The 21,419-nt window shown below is 39.1% G+C and overlaps 1 protein-coding gene across 6 annotated transcripts in view; it reads left to right on the top strand.

Moving 5' to 3' along the window:
• Positions 1 to 21,419, top strand: part of Col4a4 (collagen type IV alpha 4 chain) — a 246,505-nt gene that overhangs the window by 203,477 nt on the left and 21,609 nt on the right. For all 6 annotated transcript variants that reach the window (XM_074071878.1, XM_074071877.1, XM_074071880.1 and 3 more), the window contains exons 28-37: positions 188 to 406; positions 2,501 to 2,662; positions 3,982 to 4,152; positions 4,700 to 4,843; positions 6,923 to 7,030; positions 8,402 to 8,583; positions 9,459 to 9,522; positions 12,744 to 12,818; positions 16,328 to 16,435; positions 17,773 to 17,880. In XM_074071878.1, coding sequence (XP_073927979.1) covers positions 188 to 406; positions 2,501 to 2,662; positions 3,982 to 4,152; positions 4,700 to 4,843; positions 6,923 to 7,030; positions 8,402 to 8,583; positions 9,459 to 9,522; positions 12,744 to 12,818; positions 16,328 to 16,435; positions 17,773 to 17,880 — 1,341 coding nt within the window. The remainder of the gene's footprint in view (positions 1 to 187; positions 407 to 2,500; positions 2,663 to 3,981; positions 4,153 to 4,699; positions 4,844 to 6,922; positions 7,031 to 8,401; positions 8,584 to 9,458; positions 9,523 to 12,743; positions 12,819 to 16,327; positions 16,436 to 17,772; positions 17,881 to 21,419) is intronic.

Below are 21,419 nucleotides of genomic sequence, written 5' to 3'. Positions count from 1 at the left end.
GTGGCAAGAACAACCTTACCTATTAAGCTTCTCTAAGGTTATAGCAAGATTTCCTACTAAGTGTCTTTTAACTACTAAGTACATATCCTGTGTTTTCTGGAAATGTGTTTTCATCAAAGTAGCAGTCATATATGTATTGGTCCTATATTGTGTATATAACAACTAATATTTTGTTATTGTTAAATAGGTTTCCGTGGTGACATGGGAGATCCAGGTTTTGGAGGGGAAAAGGGGTCCTCCCCTGTTGGACCCCCAGGTCCTCCTGGATCACCTGGAGTGGAGGGTCAGAAAGGAATTCTGGGAGACCCTGCATTTGGTCTCCCAGGTCCCCCTGGCAATAGGGGTCTTTCAGGAGTACCAGGGATGAAAGGAGCCAAAGGTGATCCTGGATGCCCAGGGGCTGAAGGTATGACAGCTCCTGCTATCCCTGGGGTCCAGATAGCCAGCTCAGCTTTGGAACAGATCCCAGAAGAATGCCTAGATTTTCTTGCTTTGGATGGCTACAACATAAGCATTTCACCCTCACACATGGGCACTGATGACATTGCAAGCAACTTGCATCTCCTGTGTAGCCTTTGTATTTTGTTGCTTGTTTTCAAATGCAGGGTGGCCATCCATGATTCAATCGACTCAATTCCATGGGGCAACCCTGGATGTCTGCCTGTATTGAGTTCAGGGCACTATGTTAGCTCCAAAACTCACCAAGAGCAGGGACCAAGTAACCTGTCACTGCCAGTTCCAGGTTGAAGGTGGACAGGACAGACTGAAGGTGAACAGCTCAGAGGCCTGAGTAGTGTGGGTTGTGCTGAGGGAAGCTCTATGGGAAGAGCTGGGTAGAACTGAACAGACAATCTGTCTCTGGAAAGGTGACAGAGTGAGGGGACGTTCACTCCAGCTAGGGCAGTAGAGGGGACGGTGAAATGCAAGATGAGAAGATGGCCTGGAGAGTGACTTGCATTTTTTCTGAAATCACTAAGGATTTTTTGAGGATCCACAGTGGAGTTTTCCAGATTTTAACATACATAAAAGTAACCCAGGGAATATCATTAAAATTACCATCTTCAGTGCCACAGTCTTACGAATTTGATTCTTTATAACTGGGCCCAGCATCCTGAACTGCCCTGAGTCCAGTGGGGGATGGTGACCAAATTGTGGCTCACACACCAGACATTGTTCTGGCTTTTTCCTAACAGTGGCTGGGCCAGTTTTTATTAGGTAACCATGAGAGCACATTAGTGCAGCTGGCCACCCCATGCCTGGGTTTCATATCCTCAATTCAACAAACTGTGAATCAAAAATATTCAGAAAAAACATATCTGTACTAAACATGTACAAAGCTTTTCTTATCATTATTATACAACATAGTATATCAACCATGGGCATAACATCTACATTGCCTTAGTTATTATAAGTAATCTAGAGATGATTTGAAGTATGGGGGAGAATATGCAGGAGTTCTATGCAAATAACACACCATTTAGTATAAGAGACTTGAGCATCTGTGGATTTAGATATCTGTGGGGGAGGGGTCTTGGAACCACGTCCCTCCCCTGTCTCCAGCTCAGGAGCAACTGTACAGGACAAATGGAGGAGATAAGGGGAATAAAGCCCTGCCCTTGGTGCTAAGGCAGCTTACATGGTAGATTGTAAGTCAAAATAGTCACCTGCAAAGAAACAACTAATTGAAAAAAAAAAACCAAGGTAAATTCATTATGTGAGTCAGTAGAGGTAATTTTGGCCATTAATGCTACTATCTAACTTAGAGAAAGGCATCTAAGGGAAATGTGCAGCAGGTGAAGGTTATAGATATGAAAATACTGTTGTATCATCCTCAAGGGAGGAAACACTGGAGACAATGAAAGGAGTTAAGTAACACACAGCACTCAAAGAAATACTATTCAGCTACTGGCAACTAAAATCATATTTGTAAAGATTACATTAAATAGAAAACATTTGCAGATTAATATGCATTGTGAAATAATCTAACAATTGTGTATTGTGATTACTCTTTAAAGATTATAAACAAATAAGTCAAAATATAATAAAAACAAAAATAAAATAGAGATTTTAGGTTGGGACATGAAATTATAATGGGTGTTTCTTTCTGAAGCTTATGACATTGTGTTTCTAGTAGACAGAAATTTGATAAAAATCTATAAAATGCAAGTTTATACAGTGCAAATTGGGTTCATATTATAGAGATTGGGTGTAAAGCCTGCTGCAAAGGTAGAGGTTAATTAGAGTCACAAAAACCATGTGGTTTCTTATTACTTCTTTGTCATACATATAATCTTATCAAGTAACAACAATACATGGTTTTTTCATTCATTTGGAACTCACTACATCTATGATAGGAAATCCATTCACAGATTTAGCTCATTTGAGCCCTGGGTCAGGATCAAAATGTTTATTTCCAGTAGTGACATGTGTGAATAATTTGTTATAGGCCATCTATACACTGTTAAGGTTTGTATGTCATCAAAACATTGTATCATTTCAGGAGCAGCTGGCTTTCCTGGATTACCAGGTCTCAAAGGTCCCAAAGGCAGAGAGGGAAGTGCTGGGTTTCCAGGTATCCCAGGTCCACCTGGCCATTCCTGTGAAAGAGGTGCTCCAGGCATCCCAGGCCAACCAGGAGTCCCTGGGACACCAGGTAGTCCAGGTAAGTGTCAGAGGGGTCAAGAACATGAAGGGTCTGGAGTTTACCCTACTTAGAAATTAATAAAGATCATCTCTTGCTCTTTCATAAATCCAAATGGTCATCTCTTGGTCTTTCATGAATTCCAAATCAAAGACAAAGGACCTTATTACTTAGTGTTTCATATTGGCTTGTGTCATTTCTCCATGTCACCCAAATTCTGTAGGGCCAACATATAGAGGGACAGCTAGATGCTACATACACAGTAGTTTACATTATGTGAGAGGAACACCAACCTAGGAACCATTACTTCATAGCAGCCTACAATAAAACCTGCTTGTTGTATTGGGGAGGGTGCTGCATCACCTGTCAAGGCTGCTGCCTGCAAAGACAACCCTAAGAAATAGCTTAGGTAAAGAGCTCAGGACCTTGCATGTTTGTCATACCCAGTAAGACATGGAAGAGTGCAAAAGACCTATGAAGGAGTGTCTTCCAAAACAAGATGCTAAATGGCTATTTTAGTCTACTGGGGCCTGTATAACAAAATACCCTAGATTGGGTAATTTATAAACAACAAAAATGTACTTTTTACAGCTTAGGAGGCATTCCTTATAGAGAGACAACACCTTTGTGTCCTCACATGGCAGAAGGGGTGAATGGCTCCCTCAGACCTCTTTTAGAAGGTCATTAATACCCTTCATGAGGGCTCTACCTTCATAATCTCATAAAATCTCTACCTCTTAAACTTTAATATGAGTTTTGAAGAGGCACATTTAGACCCATAGCAGGGACTATTTCCAACGTGATATTCATTTTATCATTCAGCTAGTCATTTACATTATTTAAGTCTGTCATTGTTTTTATCCAAATGCAAGATGCCCACTTAAAAAAATCACAAGAATAGGGCAAACCTTTCCAGTATAGCCTTATTTCTAGCCTTAAGAATGCCAGATGATATTGTACTGACTTATAATTCTGTTAATCATAGTTAAGAGTCTAACTGACATTCACTTGGTCAGAGCTTCAGGAAGCTCCTAGAAAGTTTTCTTCTCTAAGATTAAACACAAGTAAAATTTTTATCCTTCACTCCTATTCATTTCAATTTATAGTCATCTTCTGGGAGATATTTGTTCAAATGATTTACTCTTCTTTTTAAAGCATCAGAAAAATATTTTCTTCAACAGAGGGAAAGTGACTACTGTTATTTTAGCTAATAAATACTGCTTTAATTTTGTTTAATGGGCCATAGTTACATAATTTAACCTTCTGGGAGTATTTTTTCCTATCTATGTGTAAAGCCTGTTTTCATTCTCCATACCTCATTGTCACTGTGGTTGCTTTAGGAGCCCCAGGTCAGAAAGGACAGCAGGGAGAAGTGGGGCCTTCTGGACCAGCTGGAATGAAGGGCCTTCCAGGACCCACTGGACTGCCAGGGGCAGATGGACTTCCAGGGCCTCCAGGAATTGCAGGCCCCTTTGGGGAAGAGGGACTACCTGGTCTTCCAGGTCCAAAGGGTAAGTAGTGTTTTTCCATGATTTCTCCTCATTTTATAAACTTGAAATCAGCTATCAAGTAAAGCCGCTTCATATGACCATCCTAATAGAGTTTACTGTTCTATTAGCTTGACTTTGTCCTTCCTTAATGATGTCTCCCTTCTTGCCCTCTGTGCTGTTATTTCCAGTGGCACAATGTTTTGATGTAGTATAAATGATCACAAGGAGTTGGGTATTGGATCCACAGGACCAGAGACGCTTCAGCTCAGAAGATTGGGCAACAGTCATAGAGTCCCTTTGGATGGGCCCTTCAGCCTTATCCCGTCACATGGTGCTGTTAAAACATCATGGGACCAGAATCCAGAAAATCAGGGTCCACGTGTCTGGCCTATAGGGTAGAAAACAGGCCCGGGTGGGACAGCTCAGCTAGTAAAGGCCATGATGAGGATGTTTACTTTTAGTGCAAACAGAGTTTGCCAGGAGTTTGCAACTCTAAGTGGACTACAAGGAACATATATAAGAACCATCCCAACCTCTTTCATAAAAACTCATGTTCTCATTTTATCAGGACCCCAGGGCCTGCCTGGCTTCTCTGGTTTTCCTGGAGAGAGAGGAATCCCAGGCAGAGAGGGACAGCCTGGCAGAAAGGGAGAAATCGGAGAGAAGGGTTGGCCTGGCTCTCAGGGAGACCAGGGAGAAAAAGGTGCCAGAGGTAAGCGCACTTCACAGTATAGGGAGGCAACGCGCTTGTTTTCGGTATTTGGTCAAATCCTATTAATGTGGTCTCTGGGGAAAAAAATGGGATTCTTCTGCAGTTTGGATCTCTCTAGTTCTGTAATGTTTGCTTTAGAATTTTAAACAAAGTTCATTTTCCTTGTCTCTCAATCTTATTACATATAACTCTGGTAAATGAAGTGCTCTTGTTTAGAAAGATTAACAGGTGTTCTGAATGCATTGATTTATAGCGTTCTAAAGTTCTCTGGGTCTCAGAGAACTTTCTCACCTATTGGGAAGTGGGTACAGGCAGTGCTCCTGTCCTCCAACCTCTGTTTCATTTAAACCAGGGTTACTAAACTTTTCTGTAACAAATATGATAGATAATCTTTCGGGCTTTGCAGGTCATATAGACTCTGTTATAAGTACTTAACTCAGTCCTTGAAGCAGGAAATCTACTATAGAGAATATGCAAATGAACCTAAAATATAATTTTCCAACAACTTTTTATTTATGGACACTGAAATTAGAATTTCATATTATTTTCACAAGTACTTAATTTTCACAAAATATTGTTTTGTGTTTCGAGTTCCCCCACCCCATTTAAGAGTGAAATAAAACGGGCTAGCAGAGTGATTCAAGTGGTAGAGTGCCTAGCAAGTGTGAAGCCTTGAGTTCAAATCCCAGTACACCAAAAATAAATAAATAAAAGTGAAACAACCATTCATTGCCCTTAGGTTATACAAGAACTGACAGCAGGAGGTACGTAGCCAGAGGGCTGTCGTTTAGAGAACTCTGAACTAAAAGAAGTTCATTTTCATCTGGGCCAGGAATTGAGTTGCTCTCAAGGTTCATTTAAAGGGTTTTCATTACTATAAAAACAAAATTTTCATGATCACTGATTTCAGTGTTCTGTGCCGTCCCTACTAATGCATTACTTTGACCTCTCTGCCCTCAAGCTACAGTGAGTGAAGTTAACATTTCTAGTGTTGAGAGTGATGTTTGACAGTGTTTAGAAGCAAGGTGTTTGTCCCTAGAGCTCTTTAGGAAAAATGGCTTCCTATTTAATTCAAATTGCCTTTCTTCTTAATTAATTGATTTTACTATTATTTTTGTTTTAACAGCTTATAAATTACTTACATAGAATCAAGGAATCAAAGAGTTACTGTTTGCTACCTTAGATAAGTGATTTTTTGTGTGTGTGTACTGGGGTTTGAACTCTACCACTTGAGCCACTCCACCAGCCTCATAAGTGATATTTGCTATGCTATATAATTATCCTGCTAAGAACTGAAAATTGGATTAATAACAGTGATGTAATTGCAAATTTGCTCTCTGCAAAAAAAAATTAAAATACCATGATTTGTAGTATTTGCTGATTACAGTGGTGTAAGCATTTCCACTGTGATATAAATAGTCACACTACAGTTGATTAAAAACTACTGATGCTTTAACGATCGGCTCACAAATTCTTGAAATGTGAATAATCACCTTTCACCATGCTGGTATGTTGGCGCCACCTCAGCATACTGCTCCAACTGGACAGTGTTTGCAAAATTAGGTAAAAATATGATTCCTTTCCTACCGTTTGAAAGTCTTTATGTGAAGAACCAGGTTGAAATATGTGTCTGCTTTTTTTGGCAACAGTAGGGTTTGAACCCAGGTCCTTAAACTTGCTGAGCAGGCACTCTTACCACCTAAGAGCCACTAAGCCAGCCTGAGTCTGTTCTTTTAATAGAAGAAACAGGAGGTGATGAGAGAGATATGGATCTGGACATACAAGACTGTAACTTTCCAGACATGGCTTAACTCACTGAAGACCCTGACACTAATTTGCTTGACTGCTGCAAACATCACTGAGTACTAGAGGAGCACCAGCCTCATGGCTACAGCAGTAGAGACAGGGATGTGAAAGGCAGCCCTTCCTTCAGTCAGTGATGTAGGTAATGTGAGATACACCCATGTGAACACAGTTTAGCAGGTTAAATGAGGATTTGTAAACTGGAGGTGCTGTGGGTGGCAGATGAGTTATATGGGCGATGTGTTTGTTTTTCTCTCGTATAATTAACGTCAACAGGAGCAAGAGGACCTCCTGGAGATGAAGGAGAAATGGCCATCATTTCCAAGAAGGGGAAACCTGGGGAATCTGGGCTTCCTGGAGATGATGGATTTCCAGGGGAGAGAGGTAAACACTTCATGTTTTAACCTCATCAAATCTGTTGCCATCTCAACAGTTCATTCAAGCAAGTATGTGTATTAGACAACTTTCTCACTAACGGGAAACTGGGAAAGGTCATTTCTTAGGTCTGATTATACCCTAATGAACGTTGTGGTAACTTTTTTTGCTGTTCCATGCTAAAACTTAGCTGGAATTTGTATCTGTAACCAGAAATTCTAGGCCAGGGGCTCACCTCCAGGGCACCTCCCACATTGTCAGGTCCAGCCACTTGTCTCAATATGCCAAATAAAGAGATGAATAGTGGTGACAGGCAGAAGAAACAGGTTTATGATGTGGGTGGGCGCTGTAGGAGGAGGCAAAACAAACATGTCAGCACACCTTTGAGATACAGACAAAGAGCTTTAGAAGTGGAGAAAGAATTGGGGCAGGTGTGGTCTGGTTGATCATTCTGTGGCACCTGGTAATAGTAAGAAAGGCCTTGGTATCTGGGGTGGGAGGTAGAGGGTTTGACACATGTCACAAGATGTTAACAATCAGCCCTGTCCTTCCTGGAGTCCAAGGAGGCTGAAAGTGATTACAGCAGAGAGTGACTCAGAGCAAAGGACACAAATATAAAATGGAGGCAGTGAAGCTTTATCCTACTTTTAGTTACCCTTCGGACATTTGCAGGCCCAAGTGAGGATTCAGTACTTTTCACCAAAATAACTTTCTAAGTACCTGTTATATATGTTATATATGTACTGGCTTAGATATTCTAAACTAAGTTCAATCTGAGATGTACATAAAATACTGGTTCCAGGCTTAATATACCTCTGATTGGGGGAGTTGATATTAAAGATGAATAGCACAATGACTGTCTGAGGCATTTTGACTAGTGCTTGTGAATCACAGGGAGTTTGTTGACACGCAGATTCTGAATTCACAGGTCTGGGGCAGCTTCTAACAAGTGCCCATATGGCCTCCTGCTGGTCCTCAGAAACATCACATATCAAGGATTTTGACAACCACATTTGTATTCTCTTTCAAGTTCAGGCTTAATCTGCATAAGGCCTGGGTTCTTGTCTTGGCCTTCTCTTTAACTAGCTGCTAGAGGTAAACAGCTAGTTCTGAGTCCTCTGGGTGCTTCCCAGAGCATGTTGGATCTAGTGGTCCTGCGCGCTCCCTCTTTCCTCTGATGGCCCTGAGACTATTCTTGGGCAACTTCTTTCACAGTGAGGTTACTGAAGTCAGAAACCATTAAGGATGTGGCTTAGGGCAAATGCCACTATTCCCAATAGCTTTGGCTTCATTTTTAAAAAGTAGATCCAAGTCCTTCAGTGTAACCATTGCCTAGCCCGAGATTTCACCCGGGATTTATAACACTTCCAATTCCATCAGGTGATAAAGGAAGTCCTGGAATACAAGGGAGAAAAGGAGAGCCAGGAAGATATGGACCACCTGGACTTCACAGAGGGGAGCCTGGTAGAAATGGGCAGCGTGGGCCTCCTGGGCCCCCTGGCCCTCCGGGCTTACCTGGACTAAGAGGGATCATTGGTTTTCCAGGATTTCCAGGTGACCAGGTAAGGGTCTACTACTGCATGAGGAAAGATACAATAAAACCTTTCTATTTTCAGGATCCCATAAGGAGTCATGATTTGCTAGTGTGTATCATTGTCCTTGTTAGAACGTAAGGGGTTGTGTAAGTGAAGAATGGAGTCCTCTGGAAGGCCATGATGTAACTTAATTTCCAACCAGTGCTCATGACTCATTCCCCTAACATAGATGAACAGGTTACTTAATTCACACACTCCAGCCTTGTTTTAAACAATTCATAGAGATTTGCCACATAACTGCTGCTTTACTGAGGAAAAAAGTCGTATTAAAAAACCCACCAGCATTCTGGTTTCTAAGCCTTTGTATTTGACTAAAGATATTACAGATTTTGCTTTAAATATATTTAGCCTTCATAATCAAGAGTAGCATCTCCTAGAGAAGCCTGCAAATGTAATAAGTGTAGTGGCCTATATCATAATTTTCGAAAAAAATAATATAATTGGTTATCCATCTTTTGAACAAAATGGAGTTTTGGCAGTACTAGGGTTTGAACTTGGGGCTCATGCTTGTTAGGCAGATTAAAGTGGATTTTTTTTAAGTTTATGGTATACTATGACTTTGATATTATTTAGTTTTGACTCATTCACTCGAAACTCAAAATTCCAGTTATATGGTATAATTACTTGTTTTGCAAGCATGTGTACAGAATGAAATGCCACCTCTTGTACTGATATCCCTAATTCTGAAGGAGTTTCATCAGCTTTTAAAATCAGACATATTTCTTTACTACTGCAAATTATAAATGTCAAGTTGGTTGTAGAAAATTATAACTCGATCATGTCATGCTTGTGCCATTTGTATTGGAAACCAATTAAAGTCTTTTACTTCATTAAATTGGCAGGGTGAGCTGGGTTCTCCAGGCCCACCTGGATTCTCAGGAGCTGATGGAACAAGAGGACCTAAAGGTGTGGCTTAGAAATATGGTAGAAAACTGTCAAATTCATAGTCCTGGGTGTTTGCAACGTTGAAAGTGGGGATCTTTTTCATGATAAAAATGTATCAAACTGGAACATACAAGGGACTCTTCTTAGACTCTTGCAGACAGTCAAATACTCAAAATCCAGAGGGTTTTCTTTTGTCACTCAGGTCCATGGGTACCAGGTAGGATAGCCTGTGTGCCTTCAGGTTTATCAGTTCTTCCTCCTTAGTGGGAGTCTACCAGTCGTCCATTAGTGACTACATTCGCTCAAGTGACAGCTGAAGTGCAAGGAGACCAGACCCATGCCTGTAGGCCATGTCTGCCTTGACTTAGAGACCCTATGTCCCATAGGAGCTATTCTTTCTTCTGAAGACTTTATATATTCAGCTGTTAGGGTCTTGTTTATAAGAATCAAAGGATACAAAGCCCAAAGTCATGAGTTTCCACCAGATATTAATAGTTTAATTAAGAATTCCCAAGTCAAATGTAATGTATAATTAAATTATTTTTATCCTAAGTCAAGGGTCAACATTTTCTTTTTCCTCAAAGGGGAAAAAGATCATAAAAATGTTCAGCTTTGTGGAACCTATTGTCTCATTTACAACTGCTCAGCTGTTCTGTTGTGCCATGAAAGCAGCCATAAACAGTATGTATAAAACGGTTTGTCCGTGTCCCATTAAACTTTATTTACAAAATAGGCTACAGGCTGCCAAAAACAAGGTTGCCTTGTGAACACAACTGACATTCTGCCTTTCTCAGATTTTTCAGAGAAACTGAAATACAAAGTTAACCCAAGGTAAAAAAATGTCCTTAGAGACAGAGAGATTATATTAACTCTTTGTCCAGAAAAACAAGCAAATAAACTGAAATCAGGATATCTTAAATTACAATGTTTGCACAAAATCTTCAATAGTTTCTTATTGTTATATGTCATTAGGTTAATACTTTTCTTTAAACTTACTTTAAGATGATTCATCTTTGTAAACTTAGCCTTATTCTAACTATCTGTGAATTCATGGATATGATACACAGGTATGTATTACTTTAATGCAAATTAAAATAACTAAGTTTAAAATATAAAGTACTATTTTAATGAGCCATCTAAAATTCTGTGGCCATTAATGGTACATTCTCTTTGAGACACACTCTATAAATATAACTGCTGTAAGAAAGCATGAACTGTATATGCTTATTTATATAGAAGAAATATATAGGTCTCTTTTTTAGAAATAATTAACAAATAGGGAAGTTTTCACATTTGAGTTTGATACCTTGTAGCTTCATTGTTCAGGACTCACTCCTATTATGATTGCCTCTGAATTTATCATACTCTCTTTGCCCCTTTCATAGTTCAAAGCTAATTCTTCCTTCATTCTTGTATTGGGCCATGTCTGTAAGAAGCTGAAATGCATTCAAGGTAACTGGAGTAAAATATATTTCATAGAGCCCACAAATAGGAGACACAGTTCTCCCAAAGCTTAATGCTAACAGAACCTAGCCTTAAGCAATCATAGTCTCTTGCTCTTCTCCCCAGTCTGCATTTTACTTACGTGTCTACCACCTGGCTTTTGTTATTCTCTGTTTTGTACCTCTTAGTATCTATTCTCTATTTAGGGTCTGCAAATTTCTAGATATGTTTGGATTGTACTCCAATATGTACTACATCAGAGCAACTCATGATAACCTTCTTAGTTTCTGTAATGACAATCAAGGTTCTCAAATTAAAAAAAAAAATTTTAAATGACAACTTCTCAGAGAGAGACTAGTTGACTTGAATGAACCATATTCCTCCCAAAGAGTCAGTGCCATCATCCCTTCCAGAAGGCATGACCTCTCAGAAGCGAGGGCTAGTGGGAAGATATTATAAAACATGCTGAATTTGCCTCACTCTTGCCCCACCTACTGTCTTGCCTTCCCTCCAACTCCACTTTGAGTCCTTCACTTAAAACTTGTTTTCAGCTATAACATAGGTTTTTGAATCCAAAAACATATACAGCCTTGTTGAATTGCTTTGTGGAGCTATTTCTGTTTTTTGTTTCTAAAACATAAAGACAGCATAATGAAAGCAAATTAATTTCTTTAAAAGAAACCTAAATTTGAAAAATTTTAAACACTCAAACTTATTAATATCTATAGTTTCTTGTGATTGTTCTGGACTATAAAATTGTGCATATGATGTTTAAATCACATCCTGCATCTGTATTTCCACTTTTATAGGAGGTATTGGGATTTGAACTCAGGGCTTCATACTTGCTTGGCGGCTATTCTACCACTTGAGTCATGCCCACAGCCCTTTTTTGCTTCAGTTATTTTTCAGGGCCACCTTGGACTGTGATCCACTTACTTACACCTCCCTTGTAGCGGTGATCAGAGGTGCACACCACCCCTCCCAGCTTTTTTGTTGACATAGGGTCTTGCTAACTTTTTGCATGGGCTGGCCTTGAACTTTGAGCTTCCTTATTTCTGCATCCTGAGTAGTTGGAATTATAGATATAAGGCACTGTGCCCAGCCTCTATTTATTCTTATTTAGGAAAATAAGCAGCTTTGAATATAGAATTTTTAAACCTGTTGAAGCCACCATAAGAAGGGACTAAGGTAGAAAGAAGAAAAATAGAGGAGATGAACCAATTTCAGTTATAATACATATATACATGGAAATGTCACAAAGAAACTCTTGTATAGCTATCTTAAGCAAAAATATCTTTTTTTTTCACTTACAAAATCAAAGAACAGGAGGGCAGAATAGGTCCTGTCTGGGGGGGAGGGGATGGTATCAGTGGGAGGGAGGAGGAGGTGGGGAAAGGGCATAGGAGGGTGAATATGGTACAAATAACTGTGTACACATGTATGTAAATGGAAAAATCAGACCTGTTGAAACTATTCCAGCAATAGGGGGAGAGGGGGGTGATAAAGAAGAATGGTAGAGGGGGTGAATTCAAGTATGATATTTTTGGTATATTGTAAGGATATTTGTAAATGCTACAATGTATTCCCACCCATCACAACAATAAAAAACTGTAAAAATAGAATGAAAATAATAATAAAATTATCAATCTTAAAAAAATAAATAAATAAATAAAAATTCCTCCCCTGGAATACTTGAAGATAGACTATGAAGACAAATAACCATGAAAGTCATTGAGTCATTTGTATGAGACCAAATTAAATTTTCTTAAGGAACATTACATGTGTTTTATCACTTCCAGGAATGAAAGGCGAGTCTGCTTATCTGTGTGGTCCACCTGGTCCCAAGGGAGAGCCAGGTAGCCGTGGACATCAAGGTATATGTTTTTCTTACCAAAACAAAAAACGAGTACTTTAGTGAAAAACAGGACAAGGACCTCTATCATTCTAGTTGGCAGTGATTGTTTCAGTATTTTCTGTCACCCTTGCCCTTAAAGACACACATTGAAAGGATTATGTACATCTCTTCAATAGTATCTCTGGCCCACGAAGACACCAGGATCATTCACCGTGGCTCTTAATCTTCCACCATGGCTTACATAACCAAAGACACTGACACAAGCACACACTCCCCTAGGCCTGCCCATGTTTTATGAAGTTCAGCAGTAAATGTTGCCAGCAATTAACATTTGGACTATTTTGCAAACTCTGTCATTTAAAGTGGCTGTGGTTTTCCTGGAAGCCCTTTCTCTCCCACTGATAATGGCATATGAGAATGCAAGTCAGGCAGGTGTATCATTGTGGAGCTATTATTGACTCTACTGTAATTTAAGAAAATCAAAAGAAACCAAGCACACATAAAAGCTCATTGCCAACAAGAAACCCAAGTCATTCACAACGTTACTTTGTTCATCACTAACAATGCAGAATCCTTCAGAATGAATCGTGATGTACCAGTGAGATTTTGCCCTCAGTTGAAGCCACTGTCAGCCACATGGGATGACCCCCAGCAGAAGGGAGGAGTCTGTGCTTAGCACAGCTCCATGCTTCACAGAGAAAGGAAAATTCATTTGCGCTCAAGAGAACAGAACAGGACCCCTGGAGAGGAAATTGGTCTTAGGATATTTTGTTGTATTGATTTCACTCATATATGTTTACCTTTCAGAAAATGTTAAGAGAACAAATTTATACTCCCTTTCTGGGCCCTATGGAAACATGCACCACTATTTATAAAATATGCATACCCTTGAGTTAGGAATTCTACTTCTAGGACTTTTTCTTAAGTCAGTAATCAGACAAATGTACAAAGATGCACACAGGGATATCTCCTGTAAGGGTAGAATGGATGTTTACGCATCGATGGTTGGCCAAGAGCACCATTTAGCCAGTAGGGGTCAGAGGAAAGACAGGCTTGGATGGACATAGGTCCCTTGTAAATTAAAAGACTTTATATTAATAATTTTTCTGCATTACTTTTAAAATTCCTTCTGGAAAGAGTCATGTTTTATTTCCTATAACAGAATGTCTAAATGAAACTATTATGGGAAATCTTCATTTTCGTTGTTTTTGTGCCATAAAATTGCTAAAATGGAAGTCTGACAGGAAAACAAGCTTTTACAGTGGTAAAACATCATTTCCCACTCTTTCATATGCACCTTTCCCTCTGACATGGACACATGTATTTAGACAATATAATATTTTAACTGGGATGTATAACTTAAACATGTAGTTAATGAGGAAAATTGTTTTGTGGCCAGCATTAATAAGGGCTCATAATAAATATCAGGGTGAGAAGTCGCAGAAAGGAAAAAAACAGTGGCTTGAAGTCCAGCTACATTGGGCTACATGGTTGTCTTCTCTGCGCTCAGATTCTTTACCTGTAAACTGGCCCCTTGTACATTACAGGATACCTCTGAGAACCATGTGAGATACCTTTAAGTAAATTGTAAACTGTGCAGTTTCGTCATCACCACCACCACAATCATCATCATCATGAAATCAGCAGGACATTAAGAGATTTTTCCACACTTACTGGTATTTTTATTGTAAACCCTGAAGATTCCAAATTTTATAAGTTCATGGTAGTCCAAACTGTGGGCCTTTAAAATCCTATTTTATACTTAGGCAGACTTTTCCAGAAAATTCAACTTAGAATCCTTGACCTGATCTCCTATAGTTATCACTATTTAAATTGTTTCCTTTTTTTTTTTTTACCATAACTTCAGGGCAGAAATTTAAAAATATTATATGTTACTCACCAGCACAAAATTTACCTAAATACACTATTTCCATTGGCTGGAAAAAGCTGAATTCAGTTTAGATGAGCCTAAGGAAGACGAATAGATGTGCCACTTGTCCTAGGATTATGTGTGATTATTCTGGGGTCCATCCTGTCCCTTCTATCCCCTTCAATCCAGAGAGAAAATACAGTATGGATTATCTCAGAAATTCTGGCCTTCCATCTTCCAATGCTTATTTTTCATCTGGAGCTGATAGTCAGTGAAGCAGCCATACTTTCTCTGCAGGAAGATTCTTGGGATAAACATGATAACACAGAGTGGAGCCAAATAGATGTTAAGTTTGATGAGGGGACAGGTATAGACATTGGCTTGCTTCATGTGTTGTAATAAATGATGACTATACTCTCAGTGGGTTTGTAATTACAGAGCCATGTATTTTGTTTGCAGATTCAGCCACTGATTTTCAGCACAGACTACTGGTTTATGTTATAAACATGAGTTAAAGTCATACATTATAAATAGTCATATGGGGAAATAGTTGTTCTCTCTAGAAACCAAAGAAGTGTAATTTAAATAATTTGAAATATTATCTTATCCTTACTAAATTAACAAGAAAATAAGCGAATGAAAAGTTCTCAGTAAGAGCATGACTTGCTCTTGGAGTTGTGGTCATGGCCCTGTGGGTGGATGACATGGCAGTGTGAGTAGGTGCCATACTTGCTCCAAACCATGGGCCACCTGTGTCAAGAACCAGATCCTGAAAGGCCTTATTCTAGAAAACTAGAGGAGAGATGAGCAATTCTCTTTCACAAGTCACTCTTATGAGAAGGGGGCTGTTTTAGATTTTTTTTAAAATTTGAGACATCTACTAGATGCAATGTGCAATTCTGACCAAGAACTTGGTGTGGATAAACCAACTGTGAAGGCAATTATGAGGAAAATATGGGGAATTCAAGTACGGAATGAGCATGAAATGATATTAGGGATTGTTATTAGTTTTGTTGGCTGCAATAATATTATTTGAGCAACATAGAAAAATGGTTTTATTTTTCAGGCTTACCTCCTGAAGTGTTTAGGGATGGAATTCCACAATGGTTGTGATTTATTTTAAAATACTTCAGCATTTAAAAATATGTTTTAAAAGAGCCAAAATATCACACTATTTACCTAGAAATTCTATTCCCGAGAATCGTTCCTGGGGAAATAATTTGATAGGAGAACACTTGATAAAAAAAAGTGTAAAAATCATTATGCATAATAACAGAAATAATTTGGCCAATGTGAGAGGAAATTAAATTATTAATTTAGTTATAATTGAATTAATAAAGTATTGACCAGTCATTAGGAAATGACAAACTATGGGAAACTTGAAAAATTACTTATGATATAACACCATTTTTAAAAATCAGAAATAAATATTGTGGGTAGGTATTATTTGGATATATGTGTACAAATGGAAAATTGTGTTAAGGTGGTGGAAATATTGGCATTTTGTTGTGTGAAGTTTTCCTTAACGGTATCTTCTTTTACAGTGGGAAAAAATTTAATACAAGAGTAAAGATGGAAAAGAATAGCAACAGCTGCAGTTGGCTGATTGATAGATTCACAAGCTCAAAGAACTCAGATTTGGGTCCTTCCTTCATTAGGGCACTTTGGAGTCCCTGGAGAGCAAGGATTGCCTGGAGTTCAAGGGCCAAGAGGACCCCCTGGAAGGCCAGGACTGCCTGGCTCCTTGGGACAGCGAGGGTGTCCAGGTACTTGAAAGGAAATGTACTGAGCACTCATGCAGCTCTTGGTGTATTGGAAAGAGCCAGTCTTCACTTTACCCTGGGTTCAGATAGGGCTTTTCTGTTTCCCAACCTGTGCCTTTGGACAGATCACTTACACGTACCTCTCCTTACCTATAAAGCTATCTTACTGGGTACCCTAAATACTGAGAGTAAACTAAGACAGTGCCTGCAAGGTTCAAGTGTGGTGTAAGGCACAAAAGGTGGCCTGACAACACAAGTTCCTTCCCCACTCTCCTCATTTCCCCTGACATTCCTGATGCTGTTTTTCCCATTATGCTTTTTTTTTCAGGATTAATTACTGGCTTAAAAATTTATTATGATTTTAAAGAAAGTCTGTAATAGGTGAGCTTCAAAGATGTCCCAAATAATGTCATCCCTCACTATGGTTGGGTGTCATCAAGTATTGGAGCTTTTTGTCCCTTCCTCTTTCATCTGTGCTGGCCCTGTGATATTCTGGTGATAGGAATGTGGAGGAAGTGAAGTTCCAGGATTTCGGAACCCAGATTTTAAGGCCTATCAGCTTCTGCTTCTGCTGCTTCTTTGTGTGTGTGTGTGTGTTTTAAAGTTCTTTTTTTTTTAATTTTCATTTTATTCATATGTGCATACAATGTTTGGGTCATTTCTCCCCCTTTCCCCCCACCCTTTCCCTTCCCCCCTTACCCCTTGCTAACAGACAGAAACTATTTTGCCCTCATCTCTAATTTTGTTGAAGAGAGAGTATAAACAATAATAGGAAGGACCAAGGGTTTTGCTAGTTGAGATAAGGATAGCTATACAGGGAGTTGACTCGCATTGATTTCCTGTGCATGTGTGTTACCTTCTAAGTTAATTCTTCTCAAACCAACCTTTTCTCTAGTTCCTGGTCCCCTTCTCCTATTGGCCTCAGTTGCTTTAAAGTATCTGCTTTAGTTTCTCTGCATTGAGGGCAACAAATGCTATCTAATTTTTTGGGTGTCTTACCTATCCTCATACCTTCCTTGTGTGTTCTCGCTTTGTCATGTGATCAAAGTCCAGTCCCCTGCTTTAGACCTAAGGCAAAAGTCCCATTTGCAGGCCAGTGTTTTAATGATCCGTTTCCCGCTGATTCAGACAAAAAAAAGGGGAAGGGGGGAGTTTAAAACCATAATTGGCAATGTCAATTGTTTCGAAATGTATTTTCTCCTGAAGTTAAGTATTTTTCTCTTTAAAGTGAAAAATCTAAGAAGAAAAAGTAATAAAACCATGTTCCTGGTCCCACACATATTAAGAACATAGATGACTTTCCCAGTGACTGTTACTCATATCATCCTTATTTTCCTCAGGTGATCAAGGGAAGACTGGGCTTCAAGGCCATTCAGGAGAAATGGGAGACCTTGGGCCAAGAGGCCTCCCAGGGGATCAAGGGATACCAGGTCCTCCAGGGGTAAAAGGTAAGTAGAAAGGATGCCCAGATCATCTGAACCCTTCAGTTTGATGAGGGAAAATTCACAGCACCCTTCCTGAGGCTGTGACTCTGCTCTGGGTCATGCCACTCTCTCGTGGATACCATCAGCATCTTCCCACTCTTCATTCAGGGCTTGAGCAGCCAATGCCCTCCCGGCCTGCCTTCCACCAGGGAAGGTCCAGGATGCTGGTGTCCCCATCTCAGTTCTGAGCACATTTAGCCAGTGTCGTCATGATGGCCAGGTCTGTCCGTTCATTCTCTTCACAGATAGTCAGCTTCTGATATGTCCTAGGCTCTGTGTCAGGTGCTGAGCTAATCGTTTTTAAGAAAATAGACCTGAATCTTGCCTTCACTAGATCTTGCTGTCTAGCAGATGAGACAGACATAAAAAATATATGTTTAAATAAATATATATTTACCAATTGTGATAAGTGGAGGGGAGGGGAAAGAGCAAGGTGTTATGGAGAAAGAATAACTAGTATTTATTATCTTTGTTAAGGAAACATTTTCCAGGTTGAATTTTTGACCTTTAAAGGTAATAGAGGATTGGTTGTAAGTCTGGATATTATAACAACACAGTACAATACAATGACTTGTTATCAACAGATCTTCATGTTCTCCCATTTGTCCATGACATTTATATCTCTTTAGTCCATTTCTCTTATTTTAGACAAAGCACTTTTTCTGTGGGAACTTTGTGTTTAGCTCTAGTATAATGCCTACATTGCATCACATTTGTTTGCCTAGAGGCCTTTCCCTCCAAATAGAATACAATTTTTAAGAAGCAAGACCTTTTTTATATGCCATAGATATATAGTAAGCATTTTGGTTGGCAGGATGAATAAATAAACAAATAGACAAAAATAGTAACACACTGCTGAGTTAGGAGTTGAGGTCGAATGGTCAGGCTTTACTTGGTAGACTCCTGTAACCAAGCCTCCTCTGTCTGTCTGTCTCTTTTCTCCCTTTTCTCCCACCTACCTTCTGCTCATTGATTTGCACATATCCTAAAAGTTAGTAATACAAAACTTCCTTTTCTCAAAAGAGTTGGAAACTACTTTTTACAGGATTAGTCATTTTCTTGTTTTGATAATCTAATTCTATCTTCCTCTTTTTCTCTCTTCACTCTTAAAACAATTCTAGTTTTCAGCAAGCTGAGATGCAGCACGATTTTGCAGATAGGGAAGCATTTATTTTGAAAAGCAAGTATGCTCATGGATTTCTATGCAACCAAATGACCTGATGGGAAAAATTCCTAATACAAGACAAGATAGCCTGGTACTGTTCTCCCTTTGCACTGAAATTTTTAGTCAGGCAAAGACCAGAGATTCATCATGTATTTAGAGTTTCAAGCAAAATTATTGTTCTATTATTTTTAAAGTTTCTCTGATGGTTGTGGCCATTTCCTGTCTCTGGCAATCCCTGAAGCTCTCATGAGGGTATTCATTGACATTCTTTTGTATCTAGAAGAAATTAGTAATGAACCAAGAGAAAACATTTTCGTTATTAACCTCTTCTACTGCATTTCCACTTTTTCCTACTCTCCCACTTTAGAAGATCAGCAAGGATTTTCAATGTCTTGATGATAAACAGTATATACCCAGTTTGATCAAAATGACTAGACTCAGGTTAACAGTTGTTGATTTTCCTTTCTCTTGACTTACTATGCATTTAACACATAACTTCAGCATGATATTATTAAAGAATGAATAGCTAATGAATTTGATCCATAACACAATTACTCAAAAAGTAATGTCTAATCGTATTTTAACTATGTAGTGAAATAGTGAGTTTGTTAAGGAGAGACATTGAGGAAATGAGCAAATAAACAAACTCACATTTCACGCCAAGTACAGACCAAAGCTGCAGTGGTGCTTACTGACCACGCAGTGACGCTATTTCACTGCACACATTCCAGAGAATGCTGGGGCTAAACAGAACAAAACAAAACAGTGAAATTCATTCCTAAAACGAAAACACCTACAGTATAAACTCACTGTTGCAGTTTATCATGCTGATATAAAAATGAACCACACTCCAGTAGGAACACTTTGAACTCCTCCGAAAGTAAATATTTGAAGTATGTTCTAAATAAGTCAAGGCAACTGATTATCTTGTTTGAACAAACCAGCTGCTGAACTCAAAGTTGTTTGCTCTGCTAGAACAGGCCATATGGATTTTGAGTCCTGCTTGTGTTCAATCAGATTTAAACTTTAACTTAGACATATGCTAAAAGTGGCGTGATTCCTAGATTTTTAAGTGCATATGCCCTCTGAAAGGAAAACCCCCAATTCCTAGTTGGGCATTTACGTAAAGTTGGAATGATGAACACCTAAAGAATATTATCTGTAACATAACACCACTGTATAGAATGTGATGATTCTGTATAGAATCATCTTAAGGAAAACACTTTGAAATGCCTTTTATCAGGGAAAATTTCTCCCCTGTTTTTATAACTAGATTGTTCCATTCCAGCCCCATACTCTCACCCTCCAGCCTCAGCGTATCAAATTTGCTGTCATTGCTTATTTATTCTGCCATGTCAGGGATTATTTCTTGCTTCCCATTGTCTCATCACAAAGTATATTGGGAGGCTAAAACTCTTTGCATTGGGAAATCTTATCTTATGCCCTTAGTAGGTACTCATGTACTGCTGCCTTAAAAAAGTTAGATCTTATTTCAGAGTCTTTTTTTTTTTGGGTAAGAGATTTCAACCAATAAAGGTCTACCTTCTCATCTGCTTTAAAGTTAGAGTGGCCAGCTGTCGCATTTTTGCCTGGGCCTGAAGGGCTGTCACAATATGGAACTTTCAGTGCTAAAACCAGAGGAGTCTCCATCAAACAGGGATGTGTTGGTCACACTATTAAAAGTGCAAACCTGTATAAAGAGTAGCATTTTCAGGTTTTAGAACAAAAACACAAACTGAGAGTTGGAATCCAGTCATGAGGAGTGAGCTGGCAATGCAAATGGAAGACACAATTGTGCTGGGGTAGAAATCAGATATTCTGACTAGAGGACTCGAAGAGCACCCTGGCCTGAGAGAGCAGCGTGATGCAGCCTTAAATGATGGTTGTTAAGCAGAAGGACGATCGGAGAGGTGAATAAAAATTCCTCATTACCCAGGAATGTGCTTTGTTAGCCTAATTGCCTCTCATCTGCACTGTATATATTTTATGCATGAACAACTTTCTGATTTAGAGATGGGATTGATAAAAGCTTTCAGCAAAAGGAAAAATTACCCTTAAAACCCTACCCAGATGTAGCTGCATTCAATTTAGGAAGATAACATTGGGTCAGATAAGGGTCGGCCAGTTCAACAATGGCAAGGGACTGGGCTGTGACAGCCTAGGATCTGGATGTGTTGATGTGACAATGGAGAGTTGGCACAGGCTGGGACATTCCTCCCTTAGCCAAGTCCCCAAGCCATCAATCTTGGTGGCTAATACTGGAGATCAAAACACATGGAAAGAGCAGAGTGGTCTCAAAAAATTTATTATCATTTCAGATAGATTGCAATAAGTATCC

This window comes from Castor canadensis, chromosome 4 (genome assembly GCF_047511655.1).
Source record: "Castor canadensis chromosome 4, mCasCan1.hap1v2, whole genome shotgun sequence".
NCBI classification, from domain to species: domain Eukaryota; kingdom Metazoa; phylum Chordata; class Mammalia; order Rodentia; family Castoridae; genus Castor; species Castor canadensis.
The sequence above is the reverse complement of the archived record's forward strand: the minus strand, read 5'-3'. Positions and strand labels throughout refer to the sequence as shown.